General features: G+C 48.2%; 1 protein-coding gene across 1 annotated transcript; it reads right to left on the bottom strand.

The window, feature by feature from the left end:
• Positions 1-6,156: 6,156 nt before the first annotated feature.
• On the bottom strand, positions 6,157-19,911 carry CLDN11 (claudin 11). The gene is made up of 3 exons (XM_084769107.1): positions 19,476-19,911; positions 16,263-16,427; positions 6,157-7,394 (listed from the first exon to the last, which is right to left on the bottom strand). Exons 1-3 carry the CDS (start codon positions 19,699-19,701, stop codon positions 7,162-7,164), a joined length of 624 nt encoding a protein of 207 aa, XP_084625233.1. The 5' UTR covers positions 19,702-19,911; the 3' UTR covers positions 6,157-7,161.
• Positions 19,912-26,448: the final 6,537 nt, after the last annotated feature.

Here is a 26,448-nt window from a genome sequence, read left to right on the forward strand (position 1 = left end):
TGGCTCCCTAACAGCATGGCCTAGTGAAAATTACTTTAAGTTATATTCATTGAACCTTTCTCCATGGTTCTTAGGCTTTAGGGTGGACAATTACAACCTGGCTAGTACCCCCAGGCTCCACCTCCAGTCATTTTAATACCCTGCTCCACACACACCCAAGGATGGGGTAGGAGGCACAGATTTTACTGAGTGAGTTGTGTGTTTGAGGATTCCTATAGGAGAGAGAATGACTACAGATCTTTGCTTAGGCATCCATGACCAGGGCAAGCTAAAATCTACTGAAGGAGCTGAAAGAGTGACCTGTAGCCAAAGGAAGGGTCACATGGCCAGTCAGCCCTGTGGACCAGGATAGGAATGGGGTCCCTTACTATATGACAGAAGGCTCTGCTTTTCTCACAAAGGCTAGGACAGAAGCAAAGGAAATATGCATGGACCCTCAGCTGCCCAAGTGCTCCCATCCACAGTAGGCAAGGCCTGTTCACACCTACGTCTAGATCTGTTTCCATGACCCTTCATTAAAACAGTGGGGTGAGAGGGGGGAAACAGGCAGAAAAGGAGAGGTAAGCACAGCATGGGATTCGGTGTATAGAAAGAAGGCCAGCAAATGGTTCAGCTGATAGAGATGGTGTCTATAGGCCTGAGGACCTGTTGTTGTAATATTGATGAGTAGGCACATATTTTTTATAAGGAAATCATTGTAGAAGGGCGGAGGGGAGAGAAAGAAGGGGAGAAGGAGTGGCCGCATGGGGACAGAGGGAAAGAAGCCAAGAAAGTGACAGAGAATGCTGGGAGGAGTGGCAGGCAGGTTATATCCTGGGCAAGTGATGATGTCAGAGGTTGCTAAGCAACCTAGAAGCAGGCTAGCAGGCTGCCTATATGCTAACACCTGTATCCCTGATCCCACAAGGTTGCAGAAGAGAAGTGATTCCCGGGGGTTGCCCTCTGACCTCCACATGTGTGCCATGGCACACATATGTCCACACACACACATAGACACTCACATACAAACAGAGTAGATAGTAAATATTTAGAAGGCTTGGGAAAGGGGCAGCCCGTTTGTTTGCCCTAGTTTCACTTGTCTCATGGAGTATGTTTAGCAATAAAATAAAGAAGGAATTTAACTAACAATGTCCAGGGCCCTCACCCGAACCAGGGACTGTGGGGTGTAAGCATCCTTTCCCTGAGGAGCAGGGCCCCCTGAGATAACCTCAAGAGGACTCTGGGTCCCTACCTCTCCTTTTCTCTTGTTGTGAATATTTTTCATTTTTTCCTAACAACCACTTATTCTAAATATTTTTATCTATCTATTTAATCCCACATCATTGAAACTGAAAAAAATAATTAATTTTAAATGAATAACATTGTAAATTGAAATGCTACCATCTCCTGTAAGCGCTAAGGAAATCTAGGCATCTTCTCACTAAAAATAAAAGATACTTGGGGCCAGGAACTACATCCCAAGAACTCTTAAGGAGTTCATCATATAGATAAGAAAAGGTTTTCCTCTCAGAAGAAACTAGAAAGAAACCAGATTAGCAAAGATACCCCCAAGAACTCACTATGTTACGCCCAGACACCAAAATATTGTACAGGAATTTAATCATAACTGTAGAAAATACATAATGGTATGAGAAAACACCCGTTATTTCTTTTTCTCTTTTTAGGACAATACAAAGATACATCTAGAAAACTTGGGCTTCTGGCCCCGGCATGGTGGCACATGTCTTTAATCCCAGCACTTGGGAGGCAGAGGCAGGCAGATCTCTGTGAGTTCAAGGTCAGCCTAGTCTACAAAGCGAGTCCAGGACAGCCAAGGCTACACAGAGAAACCTTGTCTCAGAAAAAAGAAGAAGAAGAAGAAGGAAAGAAAGAAAACTTGGGCTTCTGTTTTAAAATACAAGGGAGAATATTTGCAAATAAATGACTCTAATGAGGAGAGAACGGGTGGCCTTACTCTTATTTGCCTTTTTTCAGTGCTCATATTTTCTATCATGACCAGACAATGCTCAGTAGCTGTGTGACTTAGGATGCCGTTGTCTCTGTTCTGACCTTGCCATCTGTAAAGAGTGAGGCGGTCATGAGCCCTGATTTGTAAGTTATGAAGATCACAGTGTTAGTGACCTATAAAATGCTACCTTATGCCTGGCAAAGAACACACTTTCAGGGACTGTTAGCGGGTACTATTACCTGTAGTCAGGTAGGACACCGGACTCTCATGAACCAGGTTGATGAAACCAACAAACACAGTGAATAGACTCAAAGGAGACCAGCATGGCTCCAGGCACAGGTCACACTGGTGTTTGAGCTTTTCCACCTGTGCTCCACAACTAATGTCCAGTCTTGGTTTTGCTTGGTTGGTTGGTTCTTTTGGTTTTGATTTTTTTCCAGAAAGGTTTCTCTGTGTACCCTTGGTTGCTCTGGAACTCGCTCTGTAGACCAGGCTGGTCTCAAACTCATGGAGATCCACCTGCCTCTCCTTCCCAAGTACTGGGATTAAAGGCGTGTGCCACCATGACTCGGCTTCTAATCTTTTTTTAAAAGGTGAAAAAGTACTCTCTCACCTGCGTAGGCCACGGAGGCCTTCACACTCAACATGAGACCAGGACACAACTGCAGTGTGACAACCAGCTCATTTCTTTTTCCGCAATTTCCCCACAGTCTCCTCATTCTCCCTACCTTTCGTTATATCAAAGAAAATGAGGAATGCATCTTTCACAGCTAAGGCGTGCTACGCTCCACAGGCTTAATCTATGGTTCTCCCAGAGACAGCCTGTAGTCAGATGGTGTTTGATGACTCCCGGAAAGTGGAGCCAGCGGGAAGAAATGCGGGACTTGTAGTATTTGGTATAAATGGGCCACCACAGCTGTTACCAAGCTCCTTGTGTGACGCCAAGTGGCACACACAATTCCTAGAGTTTAATAACCAGCTTTCATGGGTTGGCTTACAGGGCAGCTAGTGTTTTGATGACAAACAACGGTCCTGGAGTTGAATGATTCTACACCTCAATTATCAGCCAGCAAAGCTCCCGAATTGTTCAGAAAGACTCGGGATGTTTCCCAGTAACCTGTGCAAAAAGAGATGCCCTTGTGATGTACAGGCACAAGGACGGCCTGTGTTCTGCCACATGCAGTCCCCACAGGACGGTGGCCCCTGGTGCCACAAGTCCCCGCAGCACCAGCACATTCTGAAAGCCTGCTAGATATGCAGAATCTAAGCTCTGAGCTGTCGACATGGCTTCGTGAGCAAAAGGTGCTTGCTGCCAAGTCCAGCAACCTGGGTTAAAGTCCTGGGACTCACATGGTGGAAGGAGAGAGCTGGTCCCCTGCCCTCTGACCTCCACATGCACAGCATGGCGCATGTGTGTAACCACACACATGCAAATAAATGAAAAATGAGAATTTTCATCTTTTTTTTTTTTAAGGACCCAGAATCTTGGGCCTGACCACATGGAGTAATCAGAATCTACGTTTCAATAAGACTCACAGAGGAGCTACAAACAACTCAGCCAAAGAGAGAGACAAAGCCGATCTAGTTAAAGAGAAGGCCTGGCTGTGACGATTGGGCTCCACCACGCTTCTGAATCTCCTTGCCTCTGCGATCCTCTAGGAATGGCTCGACATCCCCCACATTCTTTATTTCTACAAAGGGACATGAAGAAGCAGTGACAAGTGCCCCCATCTCCACTCACTCGTCCGGACACGGCCACGGTTGCCTGAGCTCTGGGTATATGCACGAGCTACACAAATCTAGATTCCTCAAGAGCTGCTATTGAAGCCACGAGCAGCATGTGCCAATGTTCCTCCCACAATCCCCCTTTCAGTCTCCGTGAAGCCGCACATCTGGCTGTCACACACTCTTTTGTGGGGCCGGCTCAAAGGCTGCCCTGATGCTGCCTCTCCCCCTGGGGGGGGGGGAGGGGGACCAGTCCCACAGTGGCCTCCCTGTCCTCCCAGCATGTGATGTCATGAGCACGAATGTCCTGCCAAACACTTAAGATGCTGCGGCTTGTTGTGTACATTGTATAGAGAAACCCTGACACGCAGAGGACTTCTGATTAAAACAAGCAAGGAGGCCGGACAGGACAGAGGCAGGCCTTGTTCCATTGTCCTACCCAAGCCACCCATGCAGCGCCAGTGTGTAGCTTGCCTCCTCCAAGCTCACAGGCTTCTCCTTTTGTCCCAGCCTTGTCACCAGCATCCCCAAATCCACAGCTCCCCTGGAAACGCTCTCTGTTTTAATTCGGTTCCTATCAGAGTTCTTGGAAAGCATAAACAGTGCCGGTTCATTTTCAGCGCCATGACCCCTCCGTGCTGTCTGTTCAGAAGGGGGGGGGGGGAAGGTGCAGGGGGGCAGGGGGGGATTGGTAGTCACACTCTCAAAATCACCCAATCTCCAATGACCATCAGAGAAGGGATGAAGGACAGATTTCTGCCCTCCAGGAAAACATGAGAAAACTGCTTTCATTTCACTGTTTCTCATAGCATGCTATGGAGGCCCCCTGAACAGAGCGACTGCAGTACACAGATGCATCCATACACCAGGCTCAGGGCACAGATCCACTGAGTGGGTGTTCGGGGAGAGGAAAGTGAGTGCCTGCCCTCCCTGCCCCGCCCCCAGAGTGCTGAGGTTGTCCTGTATCGTGAAGGCTTTGGTTTCTATAGGCTTAAATCCCTTCCAGTTCCACACAGTGGCTACCTGGCCTTCACAAACCACAGAAATGCTCCGCCCATGCCCTCATCCAAACAGCAAGGTCTGTGGGGAGAGCTAAAGATGGGAAATTTCTGACAGGACCAGCTCTCAAGAGCATGGCTCCCTGTGGCTTAGGTAAACAGCATATTGAGGCTGCCATTTGGGGTGTACTGTGGAGTGTGGGGGCGCGGCATTGGTCTCATAGAGCAAAGCTGGTAACCTGAGTTTCTGAAACAGAAAATAAAACCTTGAAATGTCTTTGGCCAATTTGTCTTGGGGGGAGGAAGCAGAACACGTCAAGGCATTACAACTAAGACCCAATATATGGATGTGTTCAAATCTCCTGTCAGGCTTGGCCAATCCTTTCATCAAGTGCTCAAAGCAGTAAGTAGTTGGGCTGCATTGTGCTTGTAACTTGGCTCTTGTGGTTCCATGTTTTCCCATGACACAGGGCGCAAGAAAATCACATTTTAAAAACCAGAGAGCAAGTAGGCTCCATTTTATACTCCCACACTACAGTGATATCGTGAACAACGTGTAACTTTTAACCAGTCAGGGCAATCCAAACTTATTTATTCTCTCCCTCTCTCTCTCTCTCTCTCTCTCTCTCTCTCTCTCTCTCTCTCTCTCATGTGTTTGTGTGTGTGTGTGTGTGTGTATGTGTGTGTGTGTGTTTGTGTGTGTGTGTATGTGTGTGTGTTTGTGTGTGTGTTTGTGTGTGTGTGTGTTTGTGTGTGTGTGTGTTTGTGTTTGTGTGTGTGTGTATGTGTGTGTGTTTGTGTGTGTGTTTGTGTGTGTGTGTGTTTGTGTGTGTGTGTGTTTGTGTTTGTGTGTGTGTGTTTGTGTGTGTGTGTATGTGTGTGTGTGTGTGTGTGTGTGTATGTGTGTGTGTGTGTGAGTCAAGCATCTTCTCCAACTGCTCTTATATTCTTTGTTGTTTTGTTTCATTTTTAAGACAGGGTCTCTCTGTGTAGCCCTGACTGTCCTAAAACTCACTTTGCGGACCAAGCTGGACTCCCAGAGATCCCCCTAACTCTGGCTCCCTCCCGAGTTCTGAGGTTAGAGGTGTGACCCCATGTCAGGCTCATTATCTTGTATTTTTAAAACAACATCTCTCACTGAATCTGGAGTTTTCCAATTGTCTAGACTCCACAGGGGATCCTCCTGACTAGATAAGAGAGAGACAGAGAGACAAAGACAGAGACAGAGAGACAGAGAGAGAGTGCCCACTGGGATTACCAACTTTCCCTTAGCTGGTGAGACTCGAACTCGGATCCTCCTGCTGAAGCACTAAGCTTTACCAACTGGGCCAACTCCCCAGCACAGATGATTTGTTCTTAGCTCTGTGATCAGAAATTACTTGTTGAGGTTTTTTTTTTTGTGGGAGGGGGGGTTGGTTTTGGTTTTGGTTTTGGTTTTTTTAATCAGACAATGTTCTGAATTCAACACAAGATTGAGGAGCAGCGTTGGAGACAGTTTGTTATTTTATTGCACAGATTTTACCTGAACAAATGCACCGACTGTGCTCGCAGGGCCAGAGTCTTAGACACTGACAGACCATCAGTGTTGACACCCACGAAGCCAAGTCAACAGTACAACTTATGTTAAACAACATTGCTTCAAGATGACTAACAGAATGGAGACAGAGATAGGAAGGGTGAACGAGTTTTTAAATGTGTTAATTTGAAGCATACGCAGGTGTGGAATTAAAAACTACAGCATACAAACCTGAAACTCGTGGACGGTCAGTTAGAGTTATAATCTCCGTACTGTTACTTATTGTAAATTAAAGTCTGTCTGGTTCATTTCCTTCATATTGGTGAATTGAGAAGTTCAGGAAACCCATGGTTATAAAAATGATCAATCTTGAAAAAATATGTACAGAAAAATGTAAAATCACAAACTAAAAAAGAGTCCCAACCCCTCTACTTATAAAAGAGAAGCTTTCCCACAGAGAGAAAGTCCCAAGGCTCCTCTCCCACCCGTGTTCCCAAGGCTATCTTTTTCTATCTCTTATATGTAAGTGACCTTGAAACTAAGAGGCAAAAGAAAACAGAGCGGTGTCTCTATGAGGCTTCCATTGTAGTTGGTAACCGACTGAAAACTGTCTTTTCTTTCTCTCCCAATCCACGCCCACTTTAGCAATGTTCCCAAATCATTTGAATTTAAGAGAGAAACAAAATATTTTTTTTTTTTAATCAACAGCAACGGAATGCCGGAAGAAAAGAGCTAACAGCCCACAACACCGTAAGAAAACTACGCGGCATTATGTGAGCTAGATATTTCTTAAGGAAACCAAGAAGTGGTGGGGTTGGGTGGGGTAACGACTGCAAAATGTCAGGCAGGAATCTTTCTAGACCTTTGGCTTCAGTGCCTGGCAGGGAAGTGGGCTTCTCCCCCACTGTGGCAAGCAAACCCAGGGCCCCGGGCCCAGCATCTACAGCACCTCGGTGGGCAGTGGAGCAGCCCTCTTAGACGTGGGCACTCTTGGCATGAGTGGGCGAGCTGGAGCCGGAAGAGTAATAGAAACGGTTTTCTCCAAATGACTGTGCGTCCCCGGAGCAGCACACGATGACGCAGCCACCCACCAGGCACAGCACAGCACCGATCCAGCCCGCGTACAGCGAGTAGCCAAAGCTCACGATGGTGATCTCACGGTGGGCACATACGGGGAACCAGATGGTGGCGACGATGGCGCAGAGAGCTGGGGAGACAGGGAGAGAGGGTGACTAGACACTAGACATCACTCACCAAGTGGCCCAAGCAGGCAGGATCACTCCAAACACGCCTTTGCCAGTCAACTACAAAACAAAACCGCCAAAAGGCCAAGCGCTGCTGCCGCGACCTCTGCTCTGCAGAACCAGCTGACTGGCACTAGGCTTGTGTCCCCTGCTGGTCCTTTTTTTCTCACCAGGTAGCAGAGATAAACACCCCTGTAAAGACTTAACATAATCCTTTAAGGGCCAAACCCATGTATTTGTTTTTACTTGTAAGTCCTGTTACTTTTTGTTTGGGTTCGGGCTTTGTGTGTGCTTTGTTGCAGTTGTTTTGGGTTTCTGAGGTCAAGGCCTTGTACAGCCCAGGGTAGCCATGCTGTGAAGCCAAGGATAACCTTGAATGTCATCCTTGGAGTTCTGGGATTTCAGGCATGAGCTGGTAAACCAGTTTTTGGGGTGCTATGGATGGAACCCCATGATTTGCTAGGCACAATCTATTAACTGAGCCTTGTGCCCAGCTCTCTACAGTTACATGGCTACTCTATTATACTTGTAGAACCATATTAGACTTATGGAAACATGCATCTATCCCCTACTCCACACTCTGAGTTCTGTGAAGGCAGGGACTGTGCCTTACTTAGGTCTAGAAACTCAACGTTCAATGTAGCACCAGACACAGCTCAGTGTTCCCTGGTTGGATGACTGAATACCCAGGCTTTTCAGAAATGGGAAACAAGATGGCGTCCATGTTGGTTTTCCATCCCATTCTCTGGAGTTAGTCAATCTACAGTACAAAGACCTGGGCCATCTGTCCCTTTTCTCTTGCTAGAGTAGACAATTGATAAGTACTGACAGAGGACCAGGCAAGGGTCTGAGTCTGTGACGTGCCATTTGTGACCACAAAACACCAACACCCAAACAGTTCTTGAGGTAAAAAACAGTTCATCTATTCAAGGTTTTTAATTGTTATTACTTTTTAATTTGTTTATTGTATTATGTGAGTTTGTGTGTTGGGGAGCACATGTGCCATGGGGTGCTGTGTGGAGGTCAGAGGACAACTTTCAGGAGTCCACCACGTGGATTCCAAGAATCGAACTCAAATCATCAGGCTTGGAGGCTAGTGTCTTTATCTGCTGAGCTTTCTTGCTAGTCTAGGGTTTTGTTTGTTTGGTTGGTTGGTTGGTTGGTTGGTTAGTTGGTTGGTTTGGGGGATTTTTTGTTTGGTTTGGTTTCAGGGGAGTTGTTTTGTTTTGTTTCTTAAGGAAATTTAAGCATTTGAACTGGCTCTACTAAGTAGGGCAGCAACAAGTTACATAGGGCCACTTCGCTTATACCAAGGAGCTAGTGAGATTGAAAATCTGATTTTTTTAAATGATTTTCATTCAAATGGCCACATGTGCCTAATGACTATTTTGCAGGACTACAGAGCTCAGAACAAAGCAACCCCATGGTTCCCCCTAGTATCCCTAATTTCTCTCAAACACAGCAGGACAGAAATTTTAGGAAAAACTTTGAGTGGCCAGACATGAAGCTAATCAGAACAGCAGGATTTCCAGCTGGTACCCTAAAAACCACAAACAAAATCAAGACAGAGTACAGCTCTGCCAGGCCAACATTTATCACCTGGGGTGTCCTTGTCTCTTTCAATGCAGCAAGCTGCTCTTCTGGCTTCTAACAAGCTTATGCTATTGGCCCGAGGAGAAGGACAGCCCTTCTTTGACATCAACTGTACACTGAGGATTCACGTCTTACCCATTTTGAAAGACTTGAAATAGCTCAGCCATTTGATGTGTAACCTACAATGGTTCTTATTAACAAGGGACTAAGTGAACCCCCATCCACCCCCACCCCATGAGCAAGGCCTGTAGATACACAATAAAGGTCAGTCCCTGCCTTAAAGAGTACAGACACAGCCCAAGCAGAGGCCAGAGGGCAGAGATTGGGACTGGAAGGGTCTGAACTGACCAAAGTGATTTTCTTTTTTGTTTATTTTGTTTTGAAACAAGATCCTGTGTGTCCTAGGATGGCCTGAAATTTGTCTTCTGAAGGGGGAAAAAAAAAAGCTGTCCCCAGGGACAAGGTACAGAAATTCTCTTCTAGAGTGTTTCAGCTCAAGAAAATTTCCATGAATTTCTCATGGCAAAAGGCAATACAGCAAACACTCCTAGCCCCGAAAAGTAGGTATCCACTCTGCTGTGGGCACAGTCAGCCATCAGCAAGAACTTTTCAGTGCCCAAGCACACTGAGAGGAACAGGCCAAGGGCTGAGGTGGTGTAGGGAAAAAGGTCTCATTGCCACACAGCTGATTTGGGCCAATGCAACCAGTCCATACATAAACAGCTAACTGATTTCAACACACTTCATGGGTCAGATCAAATGTTATTCTTTTTAGCTACTTTGTATTTATAAATAGAACACATGCACACTCATGCACAGGAGGGCATGCCCACATCTGTACGCATGCATGTACATGCACACACACACACACAGACAGACATGCACATGCACATGTAAACCACTCCTCACCTTTGTGAAAACTAAGAACAGCCAGCCTAGGTTTAGATTTTATACAGTAAGATCAGAAATGGTCTCCAATTCACTTGCTTTCCTTTATTTCCTAAGAATAAATAAAACAGCTAGGAAGAGTCAGGCTGTGTTCCAAGGGTGACAGCTCAGATAATTGCAAGTGTTAGAGACAGTGCTAGATTTGCTGTATGTAACTCACTAGCGGGGAAATGCCTACACATTTATATAATGACCAGATAGGAGGGGAAGCGTAAGTGGGTGGACAAATAAGCGACAGATGGATGGATGGATGGGTGGATGGATGGATGGATAGGTGGGTAGGTGGGTGAATGGATGGATGGATGGGTGGATGGATGGATGGGTGGATGAATGGGTGGGTGAGTGGGTAGATGGATGGATAGATGGATGGATGAATGGACGAGTGGATGGGTGGATGGATGGATGGATGGATAGGTGGGTGAGTGAATGGATGGATAAGTGGATGGATGGATGGGTGGATGAATGGGTGGGTAGATAGATGGGTGGATGGATAGGTGGATGGGTGGATGGATGGGTGGGTGGATGGATGGATGGATGGATAGGTGGGTGGGTGGATGGGTGGATGGATGGGTGGGTGAGTGGGTAGATGGATGAATGGATGGATGGATGAATGGATAGGTGGGTGGGTGGATGGGTGGATGGATGGGTGGGTGAGTGGGTAGATGGATGGATGGATGGATGGATGGATGGATGGATGGATGAATGGATAGGTGGGTGGGTGGATGGATGGATGGATGGGTGGACGAATGGGTGGGTGAGTGAGTAGATGGATGAATAGATGGATGGATGGATAGGTGGGTGGGTGGATGGATGGGTGGATGGATGGATGAATGGATGGGTAGATGGATGGATGGATGGATGAATGGATAGGTGGGTGGGTGGATGGATGGATGGATGGGTGGATGGATGGGTGGGTGAGTGGGTAGATGGATGAATGGATGGGTGGATAGATGGGTGGATGGATGGGTGGGTGGATGGATAGATGGATGGGTAGATAGATGGATGGATGGATAGGTGGGTGGGTGGATGGATGGATGGATGGGTGGATGGATGGGTGGGTGAGTGAGTAGATGGATGAATGGATGGATGGGTGGATGGATGGATGGATGGATAGGTGGATGGGTGGATGGGTGGGTGGATGGGTGGATGGGTGGGTGGATGGGTGGATGGGTGGATGAATGGGTGGGTGAGTGGGTAGATGGATGGATGGATGAATGGATGGATGGATGGATAGATGGATGGATAGGTGGATGGGTGGATGGATGGGTGGATGGGTGAATGACAGATGAATGAAAGGTAGTCTAATCTGGGTTCTACTTTCCCCTGCCTACTCCCCAGCTAAAAATCTTCCCTCTTTCATAACCCATGCAAAACATCATCTGCTCTTTTGTTGCTAGCAGATGAATGAACTCAGGGTGAAATTCCTGTGGCACTCAAAGAGGAACCACATCAAAACCTCTAAGAAAGGACAGGCCACCACACAACATGAAAGGGAACTATCGGCCAACTTGCAGTGACCTCTGACTGAACTCGACAAATGTTTAGACACAAAGGAAGCTATACTCCACTTCAGCAGTAGTTGTTTTTTGGGGAGTGGGGGGCTTCTGATTGAACAATGAAATTAGAAAATTCAGACCAAATCACAACCTCACTGAAAATATGGACCACTGGTAAAACTACAATCACTCTTGGATCTCTCAAGAATTTCCTCTAGATTTGTTTCTGTGTACCAATGTACTCCCACCCCCAAAAAAAGGCAATGTGAAATGGTCTTGTTGTCTGGGAAAAAAATAAAGGCATCTTATGAAAACTCACAGTCACCCATAAGGTAAAGAAAAATGAGCAACACGGTGTTCTCCTTTTTAATGCTATGTCATAATTTTGTTTTGGTTTGTTTTGGTTTAGTGTTTGGATGGGGGTGAGGGGTTCCCCTGTGTAACAGGCCTGGCTTGTTCTCACTGCTTCAGTACCTGCCCTCCCCTCACCTGCCCTTCTCACCTGCCCTCCTCACCTGCACAGGCAGGAGCAGGGCTCTGCAGTCTGTTGAGGGACAAGAAGTAACAAACAACTAAAGGAAGTGGAGAAGGAAAGAGAGGAGAAACACACACACACACACACACACACACACACACACACACACACACACACACACGGATTTGGCCTTCCTCATTAAAGATTAAAAACATTTGCCTGAGGCCAGGTGGTGGTGGCGCACAACTTGAATCCCAGCACTTGGGAGGCAGAGGCAGGCAGATCTCAGTGAGTTCAAGGCCAACCTGGTTTACAGATTGCGTTCCAGGGCAGCTAGGACTGTTACACAGAGAAACCCTGTCTCAAAAAAATGAAACAAAAAAAAAAATTAAACAAAAGAACATTTGCCTCTATTGGGGACAACTTTCAAAAAATGCGATACGATGTGTTCCTCGGTTGACAGGCCATGTCTTTGCTGAAAGTTCGTGATCTATCTCAACTAAACAAATTATTTAGGAAGACAGTTTACAAAAGCAAAACGTAAGTACATCTTTCCATGTTTTTAGAGGTTAAGTAATTCATGGTACTATGTAGAAATTAAGTAAATGAGAGACACACAACCTCATAAAAATGTAAACTTATTAGGTGTCAACTTAAATATTAGCAAAAGAAAAATAAATAAATGTGGGCTGAGGAGAAGTTCAGTGGGTAAAAGCACGCATTGCAGAAACGTGAGGGTTGCAGTTCAAATCCCCAACGCCCACATGATAATCTGGGCATACCCACTATAGGAAAACCTAGCATTTACCACCAAATCAATGGAATGTTCCAGTGCATTATTTTCCTGGCCAGCCTTCAACATTGACATTTTTCCTGTTGTTTTCATGCCATCATCTACTTTTTCCTACAGCAATCTAATAAAAGCCTCATGGTTATGTGTTGGATTTAATTTTATTCTTATTTATTGTTTATGAATGTGTTGCTAGCCCCCAGTTGCTCTACACTCTGACACATAGCCAGGCACTTGTTAACATTAAAAAATAAAAAAGAACCACAGAATTTAGGGACAGGAAGGGTTCACACAGCAGCTAAGGTATACGGTATATAGAGCTTACCGTCAGGGTCACTGTCATACTAAGATGTCACATCCTTTTTCTACACACAGGATTCCCTATCCATGTAGCAAACCCGTGCGCAAGGCAAGTCGCTCATCTCATATTCGCCCTCACCCTTAACTCTAGCAGAGTTCACCATGAACTGGAAAGTTTATAGCTTCTCCCAGCATAAATAAAGCCACCGGCCCAGATGTTTAAAGTCAAGAAGAAAAGCTGAAAGAAATTCCATGAAGAGGCCAAGTCCTGTTTCCTCTCTGTCCACTCCCTGGGGAGGTTGGGGGACAAGATGATGTATTTCACTAGGAACAATGGATTGGGGTTCCTTTACGATGGAAGATGTGAACATTGCTTCGTGATGGAAAACATGAACACCCTCTCGTATGGTCCCCGTACCCCAATTTCCATCAAGCCAGGGTGCATTGTCCTGCCTCTCCCCTCCAGTTCTGTGCATGGACACGACCCTCTCAGCACTCAACCATCATTGGCTTGGCTCTCTGTTTCCTCTAAACAACAGCAGCCACAATCGTGCCAACCTTGACTTGCTATGTGCCAGATGCCATGCTAAAGCTTTGCCATCCTTCGTTGCACTGGAGGCATGGTTGTTAAGAGGCAATGACTGCTCGGCTGGCACAGTTGAGGAGCAGTGGGGTCCAGACTCAGTACGGTTGGTTTGATGCCAACCACCAAGAGGAAGTGTTAGGGCCCAGAGCCTTGTGCCTTGAAAATTGACAAATTCCATTCCCCTCTGATCTCTCCCTAGCTCTGAGGCAACTGTTGCTCCTTAAACAACGCAGAACCAAGCACCTGTGGCTTTTCTGCTAAGACTTCAGAGGATAGAGCTGGCCAGCAGGCAGGCTTCTTTTTAAGCCTTCGGACAAAGTGGTCAGAGGTTTCCCAAGGCCAGGAAGAACTGATCTGTGCTCAGTTTCCACATCAGAACCAGCTGTGACATTGCCCACTCCCAGCCCCACCCCCCACCCCCAGCTCCTGCACTACCTCCTGCCTTTTGCCCAGCAACCATACATCAGGCGGAGCATCATCAGTGACCCCATCCCAGCTCCCACCCCCAGGACTGGGCATGGACCAACCCTGGGGAGAGTGGCAGAAACCAAGCCGGAGCTGCACACAAAGGGAGCCTTCACACTCTGGCTTCCCCACTCATCCCTGAGGGTGGCAAGCAAGGATCTTAGGGCATGGCTGAGAAGGCTTGAAGGAAATTGGCAGGTGACGCTCTTGAGGCAATGAACTCAACATTTCCCGAGCCAGCTCCATCCCGTCAAAACAACATGTGGAGACCTGCTGAGAAATAAATCTGACAGCAGTCAAAAGAAGAGGCAGCAAGAAAGGTGAAGCTAGGCCTGCACTGCAAGTCCCTCGCCTCCTCTGATGCTGAGCTGAAGCCACCGCGAGGGCGCAGACGAGGGCGCAGGCGAGGGCGCAGGCGCAGGCGAGGGCACTTGCGAGGGCGCAGGCGCAGCTTCCTAGGGGTCAGATTTCTTTTTTCCCACAGGTTGAATGGAGGCAGATAAACAGGGACTGATAGAAGCACTCAGTCCCTCTGTCCAGCCCCACCTTACTTTCCCCAGCTACAGAACTGTCCCCACTGAGCCGGCCCAATGGGTAAAGGTGCTTGCTGTCAAGGCTGGGAGCCTAAGTTTGTTCTCCAGGTCACACACAGTGGAAAGTGAGAACCAACTGTCCTCCATGCGTGCACACACACACACACACACACACACACACACATAAATATGTTTTTAAAAAATAGTACTAAGACAAAGAAAACTAGGCAGGTGCCGTGGCACACGTCTTTAATCCCAGCACTCGAGGAGGCAGAGGCAGGAGAATCTCTGAGTTCAAGGCCACCCTGGTCTACAGAACAAGTCCCAGGACAGCCAGAGCTACATAGAGAAATTCTGTCTCAAAAATAAGTAAATAAATAAAATTAATTAAAATTAAAGCCAATTCGTCTGGGAAGTTTTAATTGGTGTGTCCCCATGCAAAACCACAACACGTATCTATGCATTTCACTGTCCCTCTCTCACAGGCTCGTCTGCAGTAATTTTAACATGCTGTCTCACTTGGAGATATTCTCGAACTCTTATGTAAAAGGTCAGGGGGGAAAAAACACATTTTTTTTAAAGACAAAGTTTGTATGTCTCTGTGGCATCGTCATTAGCCAAGAGGACGACCTTGAACTTCTGATCCTGCTGTCTTGGCAAGGGCAAGATCTGCAGCCTCGGAGACAAGCCGGTCGGCGGGAGTTGGTTCGAGCTGCCGTGCACACGTATGATGGGGAAACTGAACCAGCAGGGCCACTTCCTCAGCCTAGATTGTTCCTCCCTCCAGCCTATGACCCCATCATCTTCCCTTCAACTCTCCGTGCCTGGATTCCTGTGCTCTGGGAAAGCCCTCTGCTGTGACGTGAGTGCTTCCTTCCATGTTTACTGCAATCTTGGAGCGTCTATGCACATTCAAAGTAGACATTCCTCTTCTCTGTCAGGGTCCCCATGGCCCACCACAGTGTCTGCCATATTGATCAATGAACACCTTGCTCCATCACCTACCGGTCTCCGGCTCTCCATATCCTCCACTGTGCTCCTGTTTTCCTGTCCTCTCACTACATATTATTGAGGCTCTCATTTCTTCTTCTTCTTCTTCTTCTTCTTCTTCTTCTTCTTCTTCTTCTTCTTCTTCTTTTTATACAGGGTTTCTCTGTGTAGCCTTGGCTGTCCTAGACCCACTTTATAGACCAAGCTGGCCTCAAACTCACAGCGATCCACCTGCCTCTGCCTCCCGAGTGCTGGGATTAAAGGCATGAGCCACCGTGCCCCGCTAGAGGCTCTCATTTCTTATTACAATGAAAATCACATGGGAGCCTCCCAAAAATACCTTTTCCTGACCTGGTCCCCAGAAAACTCCAGACCAGTTGATGTGCTGTGGAGTCTGCGTACAAGTCATTCTAAACTGAGTCTACTGTGAAGGCTGCTTACACAAGCCACACTTCCTTCAGATCTCACTTGGGCAGTCATTTCCTGGTCACCTGTCAGCTCCTCTCACGGATGTAACTCGGAGTCTCGTCTAAACTTCCTCTGGAATGTGATCTAAAGGGACAGAGACTAGAAGCTACATTTCTACACCTCCCTTCAAGCACCCAGTGTGGGGTCTGAGACTCTTCACATTCGCCGGAGTTGGGGGGGTCCTTACCCAGCAGAATAAGAAGCACCCCAGCCAGCTGGGCTCGCCTGTACTTGGCCACTCCTGGCTCGTGGCCCATTCGGATGCACGGGAGAACTGTCAACAGCAGCAAGATGGCCGGCAGGCCCAGAACCGAAGCAGCGATCATGAGGGCTCGGCAAGCCTGGACGTAGCCTGGAAACGAGAGAACAGAGAGGGTGGGTTAGCCTGTGCTACATTGCTGCTGCTGCTGCTGCTGTTGTTACTATTGTTGTTGTTGTTGTTGTTGTCGTCATTGTTGTTCGAGACAGGAACTCACCATAGTCTGTACAATTCTCAGGCTCCTGACCCTCCTGCCTCAGCCTCCCCAGTGCCGGGATTATAGGCATGAGGCACCACCTCAGCCTAGTGTGGCACTGCTGTCGACAATGTACCACATGCTCTTGTCCTCAGTTCCCCCTGGGTGTGGATGTATGTAGCCCTGACCTACGCTGTAAGCTAAGACTAAGGCTGCCCTCTCCCCCTCCTCCCCAGAGGCTGCTGTCCTAGGGACTCCTTTCCGCTTGGATGGTTAGGTTCCGTTTCCTGCTTTATGAATGGTCCCTGTTGATGCTTAAAATGTGGCTCTCTGGCCCTGGGGATTCCTGTGAGTAGACACCCGTCCTGGGCTTTATGCCGCGACAACAGATGGAACAACTAATGAGGAAGGAAAAGGTGAGTTGAAAGAGACTTGCAGAGCAAAGGTGCCAACTCTGCGCTGTGAAATGAAAATGCCAAGTGAGAACTCTGCGAGCATAATACGCGCAGCTTCATGTAAAACAAACCTGAGCAGATGGCAGGGGGGTTTCACAGATTTAAGTTTTCTGTTCCACTTTTACGTTATTTATTGTTCCTCATTAAAACACTCCATTTTTTTTTTAAAGTGACCCATTTATGAATGACTGTTGTCTGTTTCATCTGCTTAGGCAGAGGTAGAGCCAGAGGTCTGAGCGAGGCTGGTTTAACAAACAGCAAGGCCCTAACTCTTTCCCCTGTCCCGGGACCCCATGTCAGACCCAGCCAATGTACAGCATCAACACTGCCCCTTAGCAAGGCATGTCACATGGCCTGTCTCCCAACCCCTGCCCGACTCACCACAACAATGAGATAGCCTATCTATCAGGTATGGATAGACTTGTAGACCCCAGGAGGGGCCCCAGAAGTCTGAGCCCAGCCCCTCCCTTGCAGCTGGGAGGAGAGCCAGGGCCCACACAAAGGCAGCAGTCAACTCACACTGATGCTCTGGAACTTATGGCCCGAGGCTACCCAGGAGCTGCTGTACCAAGACCATGCCTAGAAATCAGAAGATGGAGACAGCGGGGGGGGGGGGGGGGGGGGGGGGGAGACGGAGGGGATACAGAGGCGGGGGGGGGGGGGGGGGGGACCGGGATGGCACCCCACCCCCACCCAACAGGCAAGGTGGAGAGTGCAGAACACTAAGCTTCTCCACACAATATATGCACACCCTGCCCCCAGCAGGGCCTGGGTGTTCTGAAAACAAACCGTTTGGCATTGAGTGCTCCGGAAATGTAATCTCAGGGGAAGCAGACAAAAGGATTTTGTACACCAGTTAGCAATCTCCACAGCCAGCTGTGACTAGAAAATGACCTTTGACAGTTCTAGGGCACCTGTGCTTCAAAGCGGGTCTTCCTCTCTTCTCTCATTGGCTCCCATAAGCAATGCTGACTTACGTTCTTTAAAGAAAACTACTAGGATTTGTTGAGGTTAGCAGTTTGTCCCAAATGACCAAAACTGCGAGTGGGGCTGGGTCCCGGAGTCGGGCCCGGGTCTACCAAAGCCAGCATTAACTGAAGCCAGTCCACACCAGGGCTCCCGGAGGCCTGTCCTTCTGAAAGTCCGGGCGGAGAAAGGAGGAGTGGACGGCAGGCCTGACACGCACTGCACCCCCTAACTATGTGGTAGAGGCAGGGTGTGGAGCAAGAGAGAATGCAAAGAGAAGCTGAAGTGTAATGTGGGTGGGACTATAGCTCAGTCTGTAGAGCGCTCGCCCAACATGAACAAAGCCCTGGGTTCAAGTCCCGGTACGGCACCCTGGGATCAAGATAAGAAGTCAACAGCAAGTGAGCTGGAGGGAGGGAGGGGAGTTCCAAATGCCCTGTCTGGAAAACAGGGGGTACTTGAGGCTCTTAAAGGGGCTACAGAGTCTCTGGGTAGCCAGGTATTCTCGGTGAGGAATGTACAAATTTAGCTGTTCTCAGACCAGAAACTTCGAGGCTGATTTCTCCTCACTTGAGGACCTGCCTATGCCCTTAAACGTATGCATCACCCAAGGCCAGAGGGACTTAGACAACTTCACCTGGGTGACAGTAAAGCCAGGGGGCAGGACAAGTGGTGCTCACAGCCGCCCAAGTCATCCAACTGTTAAAACTGTTTCCACAAGCTTTCCCATGGGACCCAAAGGAAAGGAAGATGCTCCCTCTACAAATTCCTCACCCAGGGTTGCAGAGGTTCGCCACCCCCCACCCCCACCCTCCAACATGAGGCTGAAGACACAGCGGCAAAGCCTGGAATGACTTGTGTCTCCCAGGGTACCGCGTTCCCAATAGCCAGTAGCCCGCTGGGTGGGATTGGAGAAGGGTGCCACCCTAGCAGGGGAGGGGTGCTACTGTAGCCCGCTGTTGAGGGAGCTAGGGGGAAAAGATAGGGGTGGGTGGCAGGTCAGATAAGACAGACCCTGAGACCTGAGAGAACCAACTGGAATTCACTTCATCTGGGCAGTCCAGAGAGTCCTTGAACGTGAATCTAACCTGACCCGGATGCCTCCGGAGTACCGCGCAGTCTAAAAGCTCAGCCTGCAGCTACTTGAGGCACCAGGTTGGTCTTACATTGCTCTTTCCTCCTCTAACCAGAAGCCCATCGGAGAAGGCAGGGGCCAGGACTGCAGTATTTTGGTCAAGCAGCATGGACACCTGGGATGATGATGCAATGGGATTCGTTAAATTCTCAAAGCCATTGGTCACTGATACCAGTGACCAACTTGCCTCTATTCTCTCATGCTCCGGATAAAGAACCTGGAGCTGGCAGATGGTTGTTTAGGGCTAATTCTCCTGTAAGGTGGGATTGGGGATGCCAAAAATGTACACAGAAATCTCTGAGTCCCCAGACTTCGGAGAACTCTGTCTAAAATTCCCATTTCTATCCCAGCCTACCTCTGGAAGCTGCCTGCAAGCTCGGAGACCTTACCTGGAAGGATGAGGATGTCCACCAGGGGCTTGCAGTGGTAGAGACCAGTGGCCATGACGCAGTCAGCCCACAGCCCCTTGGAGCCCAGTTCGTCCATTTTTCGGCAGGTGGGGATGGTGTAGCTACAGGTCACCACCCAGTCATTGGTGGACGTGGTGACGATGATGCCAATCCAGCCCACGAAGCTAGTGACGAAGCCCACCACCTGCAGGCAAGTGGCTACCATGGTGGCCGCAGCGATTTCCACACGGCTCGACTCTTACGGACTGTGGCCCCTGCGCCGGCCTGGACAGAGCCTGCTTTAGGGCTTGCCCTCTGCCGCCCTCGCCAGCCGCTAGCTCCAGGAAACTCGAGGCGGAGAGTAAGAGGTGGCGAGCGCGCTCCGACGGCGTGCAGCGGGGACAGGTGCGCCTGGCGGGGACAGCAGCGCTGCTGGGCAGCGCGCCCCCGCCCCCTCTTTAAACTCCGTGGCCCGGGCCAACAAGCGCCAATCCGCTACAGCCCCGAGCCAAGCCAGCCAATCGCGGGCCGGGCTCCGGAGCGGGGTGTGGACAGGAGCAGGGGACGAGGAGGGGGCAGTAGGGGGCCGGGTGACGCACCGTCAGCGCTGGAAAGTAAATTAATCCCATCCTGATGGGAGAACCTGCAGAGTGCGCCGGGCGCATCGCGCTCCTGGTCTCTTATCTCTGTGTCTGAGTTTCTCTCCTCGACTTCTGCCCACTCCCCACTCTCTCCCCTTCTCAGCGATGATACCCAGTACAGTTTCCTATGACCCTAAGGAAAAAGGGGGACCCATTCAGAACCTGAATCCCAATCCCCAGCACCCAACAGAAAGCCTAGCGGGGGGCCCTGGCAAGTCTGTAACCCCAGTGCTGTTGGGCTAAGTGCTGCTGTCCGCCACCCCTAGCTCCAGGTTCAGTGTGATTCTGTCTCCAAAGACAAAAGTGTATGACGACAGAGCAGGACACAGAACACTCTCCTAGTGCATACTTGTGTACACACATACACACCACATACACATGCGCGCGTGCGCTCGCGTGCCACAAGAAACAAATGAATACAATAAAGATGCTTTCCCGTGGTGGCAAACCAGCAGGGTTAGCTCTGGGCACAGTGGTGGTGACAATAGCTACTCATGGTACTGTTACTAATACTTAACTATGCACACGTGTTTTTATATTATAGCTTGTTGGATTCTCCACACTTTATAGTGGGAACAACCGTCAACTCTACACAGAAGAAGCAGCCCCTCCCCCCACCCCACCCAGCTAAGAAGGAAAACAGAATCCGTGGACCATCTCATCTGTGTCCCTGACCAGTCCTGGGAACCCACTCTCCCTTTCTGAATGTTCCTCAAGGGCCTGTGTTCCTCTTCTGATACATTAAGAGTGAGGCACTCTGCCCAGATCTCTGTAAATAAGCAAGCTTCTGTTCTCCACCGAGCAAGTCACTAGCGGGGACCAGGGGGACCGAGTGGGAAGCGGAAGCTATCAGCACCCTGGCTGCCCTCTCCTCAGATAAGGCTCTGTGTGCCCTTGGGGAGGAACTCAAGGACTTGAGCGCGCCAGAGGAGTGCTCTTCCACTGAGCTACAGCTTCAGACCTGCACAGCTTTATGTCTTGAAAGGACTCGCTTAGCCAATGTCTTGACCTGGTCACCTGGACCCCCTCCCACTCACCACCTCCTTTATTTAAAATGCTCAAGGGTTTCAGAAAACACAGCTTTCTGAAGTCTGGGGGGGGGGGGCGGGACAGGCAGTACAGCATCATTCACCACAGCTATTTCTATGCTTTCGTCACGTCCCATCACCAGGTCTTCTAGGGAAGGCTGTCCCTGATCAAGAAGACAAGCGGGCTGTCTCTTAGCCCATGTGACCCGTGGGTTCTTCACTTTGGAGTGAGAATGTCAACTGGTTCATTAGTGTTACCGTGGGCTAAGTGGGAACACATACGACGTGTTGACACGGGAGCTGGTTCTGCTAACAATGTCAGTCGCTGTGCTACCCAGACCCAGGCTGCACACACAGTTCCAGTCCCGGCTCCACTACTCCTGGCTTTGTGATTAAACATTTCACATTGTTTTGCTTTTTTAAGAAGATAATATTTAGCCGGGCAGCGATGGCACATGCCTTTAATCCTAGCACTCAGGAGGCAGAGGGAAGTGGGTCTTTGTGATCTAAAGACCAGCCTAGTGTACAGACTGAGTTCCAGGACAGCCAGGACTGTTACACAGAGAAATCGTGTCTCAAAAAAAAATGTGTGTGTGTGTGTGTGTGTGTGTGTGATTTGCATTCATTCTTTGAGAATTCCATGCATCCTTATATTTATTTATTTTGGGTGCACGTACATGTGTGTGGGTGGGTGTGCATAGCACATGTGTGGAGGCCAGAGGACAACTTTGCAGGAATCAGTGCTCTTTCCACCATGTGTGTTCCAGCAATCAAAGTCAGGTCTTCCAGTTTGAACCTCTGCCTGCCAAGCCATCTCACCGGCCCCACTTAGTGTCTCTTGCCCTCCGCCCAGTTATAAAGTAGGGGTGAGCATGGAGCCTACATAAGTCACTACACATACAGAGCTCAAAGTAATGTCTGGTACAGATACTCATTAGACCTGGGTACTATGTTGTGATATGGAGCTCAGTCTTGCTTTTGCATTCTTCTTGGGCTCCTGTAAAGTGAGGATTTGTACGAACAATTTTGTAGGAATGGTGAAAAATGAACCATCACGACTACAGAGTATTTCATCATGAGGTTTATTAACCTGGATGTTGTCAGATATTTTGTTTCACATCCAAAACTAGCCTTGTGCTAAGCACAATGAAGAATATGAAAACCTAAACACCATCATCAATTCTGCAAAACTAGTTCTGAAATTTACAGCCTTGGGACTCTGTTAAAATTAATGTTCTACTTATGACATCTCAGTCAATCAGAGCTGAGCAACAGCCTGGCCAGTCACAGATCGCACGCATGCACTTGCATGCATGCACACACACACAATGACACACACACACTGACACACTCACATACATACACACACACAGTGGCACACATACATATACACACATTCATACACACAGTCACACACACACATTTGCAAAGCCAGATTTCAGAGCTCAGGCACAAAGTAGTGCCTTGACTTGTAAAACCATCCAATTTTCTGTCTTAGAAGGCACCACCCAGGGTGCACTCCCTTCTAGATCAGTTCCTTCACCGTGTGAGTCTCATGGTCTTCACTTGGCAATGAGAAGAGTGAATTTCCCACTAGGGCTGTTACGATGACTAAGGCACCACGATACATCAGTTGAAAATGTAAGCTGTGGGCCTGGAGAGATGGCTCAGTGGTTAAGAGCACTGTCTGCTCTTCCAGAGGTCCTGAGTTCAATTCCCAGCAACCACATGGTGGCTCACAACCATCTGTAATGTGATCTGATGCCCTCTTCTGGCCTGCAGGTGTACCTTTAGATAGAATGCTCATATACATAAAATAAATAAATATATTTTTTTAAAAAAGAAAATGTAAGCTGCATATAAGAGACAAGACACTAAAAACTTTAGTTATTATTATTATTTTCTGTGACAGATGCACACAAAATGCTACCTGAGGGACTCCAGAGAGATAGAACACAGCTGAATAGATTACCCATGAGCAAAAATATTATCCATTCCAAAGGAAGTCAGGCAGCCTCTGAAGCACAGAGACCTGGTCACCAAGAAGTGGACAAAGGCCCTGAGACCCCGTCACTACCCACAGGACATGGCTTCACAGGCCACAGGCACTGAGCACACAGTCTCATGGCAAGGCTCTCTGGGTTCTGGGGAAAGGCCACCAGCTCTCTTGCGGTTTTGTTTTCTTTTTTCACTTTATTTTACTTGACATAGGGTTTCTCCCACATTCCTTGCTGTGACTGAATCTCAAGTCTCCCCTGTGATCAGGATCCTCAACTTCCCACATAATACTCAATAAATCAACACACTGAGCCCCCACACAATCTCAGGGCTCCTGCAGTGGGACAGGGAGTCTCAGAGTCCAACCACACCCACTGTCACCAGAGGCCTCCCATACCATCCCGTCTTGGTTCATTTTCTCTCAGAAACTCTGTTGTGTCATGTCTCCACATGCCCACAGAATAACACCGAACTACAAAGTTCAGAGGAGACCTGAATTTCCGTCTTCTGACCTTAAGCCCAGTATTATATTCAGTATGAAATCTTTTGTTCTTACTGGAAGGTGTTTGAAAGGGATGATTTGAAGTGCTAATGCGTGTTCTAAGCCACAGATGTGTGTGAAAAAGGAAACAGCTGTATTAATGCTGTTATACCATTTACACTTGAAATTGGCCAACCAGACACTGTGTATAACTCAAGGCCAGGGCTTTTGCTAGCAAGCGTCAAAAAGCTCATGCCGAGAACTTTGGGCCAAATAAGAGTGCTCTTAGCGCCCCCTAGTGATTTTGACATTACATAAGTGGTTTTAAAAAAATTTCAGTGTATGGGAAAAAACCACTGAAAGGAGCTATGAGGAAACCTCAGCTCCACACATGCTGAATAGGGGACAGACAACCAAAATTTGCATTTTTCTGTGACAACTTTTTATATGCTAAATATATACATTTCTTAGGAAACCGAATATATGAAAGCACAAGATGTCTATGCACCCAGTTCTATAAGATTACAAATCACGCATCTTTTGTGGTGGGCAGGTACACATACGCGTGTGTTTGTGGAAGAGCGGGATCACATGGGTGTGGGTGTGTGCGTGCATGTGCAGAGGACAACACCGAGTGTTGCTTCTTAGGCACCATTCACTTTCTGGTATTTTGTTTTCTGCTCTCCATGGCCCAACAAGGAAGCTAGCCTGGTTAACCAGCTGTCTGTCCAGGCGTTGTCTGTTTCCATCTTCCCAGAGACAGGGTTACAATGCACACCACCACGTGAACTTTTCTCTTTAACTTTTTAACACATCTTCTTTTTAATTACGTGTACATGTGTGTGGTGTGTGTGTGTGTGTATGAATGCAAGTGCCTGAGGAGACCAGAAAAAGGCATCGTCTCTCCTGGAGCTGGAGTTTAGGGTGCTGCCTGAAAAGGATGCTGTGTGTGTGTTAACCACTGAGCCATCTCCCTAGTCCCGTGTCAACCTTTTCTCACACAGGTCTTGAGGATCGAACACAGGTCCTCCTGCTTGTTCAGACGTACTCTACTAAACTAAGCCAGTTTCATTGTCCTTCAAGTACCTTCAATAGGATCCAGTTTTAAACAGGAAATTTCTCTAGTGGATTTTAAAATATTTGATAATATGAAAAGTTCACATACACATGTCCTTAGAATTCATGATGTAAGCAAGTGTCTCAAAAAAGACTTAACATAATGCTGGGCGGTGGTAATGCACCCCTTTAATCCCAGCACTTGGGAGGCAGAGGCAGGTGGATCTCTGTGAGTTCAAAGCCAGCCTGGTCTACAAAGTGAGTCTAGGACAGCCAAGGCTACACAGAGAAACCCTGTCTCAAAAAACCAAACAAACAAAAACAAATATACTTAAAATAAGTTAAATTCCCTGTGCTTTCAGGATTTGATTGACTGTGTTTTTCACTGAAACCTGAGATGACAGCACAGAAACCCATGAGGCACTGATGTATACTGATCAAATATGCACAAAATTAGAAAAAGAGAGAAAGAGATTGCCAAAACTCTGAAACCCCAAGTCCCTTTAGGAAGGGAATCTGAAGACACTGTGTACAGACATCGGAACTAGTCAGCACTGGTTTTAGGGAGTGGTCCAAAGGCAGTGTGTGAGGTCTAGGTCCCCGCCCCCCACCTGCAGCCTTACACAGGGCTTTTCAACAGAAGAGATGTTGTTATTGCTGAGCATTTAGTCAAAACCTCTTTGCTTTTTGGGGGGTGCCAGTGGCCTCTACTGCAAATCTATCAGCAGAGTGAGTTGCACGTACTGCCTCGTCTAGAACTTGAGGCTCTGCTGATGGCCAGGCACGGTGGTGCCCCTGTAGCCTGGAGCTGGAGTTTAGGGTGCTGCCTCGGCTACTCAGGCAGGCCTGAGTTCAACCGCAGGATGGCTTAAGGTAGGAATCTGGGACTAGTCCTGGCATCTGAGAAAGATCCAGCCTCAAAATAAATAAATAATAAAGTTTTTTCATTCAGCTATTCAGCCACTAGAACATGTTCTGAATACCATTTCTAGGCCGTAATCATCAATCAAACCATTTCTTCAAAAGCCTTTGTTTTTATTTTTAATTTTTTAAAAGATTTATTTATTTATTATTAGGTATACAGTGTTCTGTCTGCATGTCCACCTGCATGCCAGAAGAGGGGATCCGATCACATTCTAGATGGTTGTGAGCCGCCGTGTGATTGCTGGGAATTGAACTCAGGACCTTTGCAAGAGCAGGTGGTGCTCTTAACCTCTGAGCCATCTCTCCAGCCCCCTTAATTTTTTTATATACAAGTACAACGCATTTCTATCCCATCTACCCCTCCTTCCTCCAATTCTCCCATGTTCCCCCCAGTATCTCCCTCTGAAATTCATGCCATCTTTTATACATGCCTATGTGCACACCTGGGCGTGGACCACTCACCAGGGGACCTGTCCCTAGAAGAAATTGACCCTCTCTCCCTCGATGGACTCCCTGTGAGTGAGGCCTTGTGAGCCCATCCCTGTTGATGCTGGCATGTTGACTGGCGTGACCTCGTTCGTGCAGGCCTGCTGCAGACAACCACATATTGAGAGTTCACCGTTGCAACACCTGTCACGTCAGAAGACACTCTCAAGGCAACCCTCCCTACCCTTTCACTTTGGCTTTTTCAACCCGCCTCTTGCGGTGTTGCGGCACCCACCCACCTACCCCACCCCCCACCCTCACCCCCACCCCCGCGCAGCCGTGTAAGCATGGTCTTACCAGTGTCATCCCCCCTACCCAGCTGTGGGTGTGGGCGTGGTCTTACCAGTGTCATCCCCCCT

Source organism: Acomys minous, assembly GCF_964271855.1.
Source record: "Acomys minous genome assembly, chromosome: 19".
NCBI classification, from domain to species: domain Eukaryota; kingdom Metazoa; phylum Chordata; class Mammalia; order Rodentia; family Muridae; genus Acomys; species Acomys minous.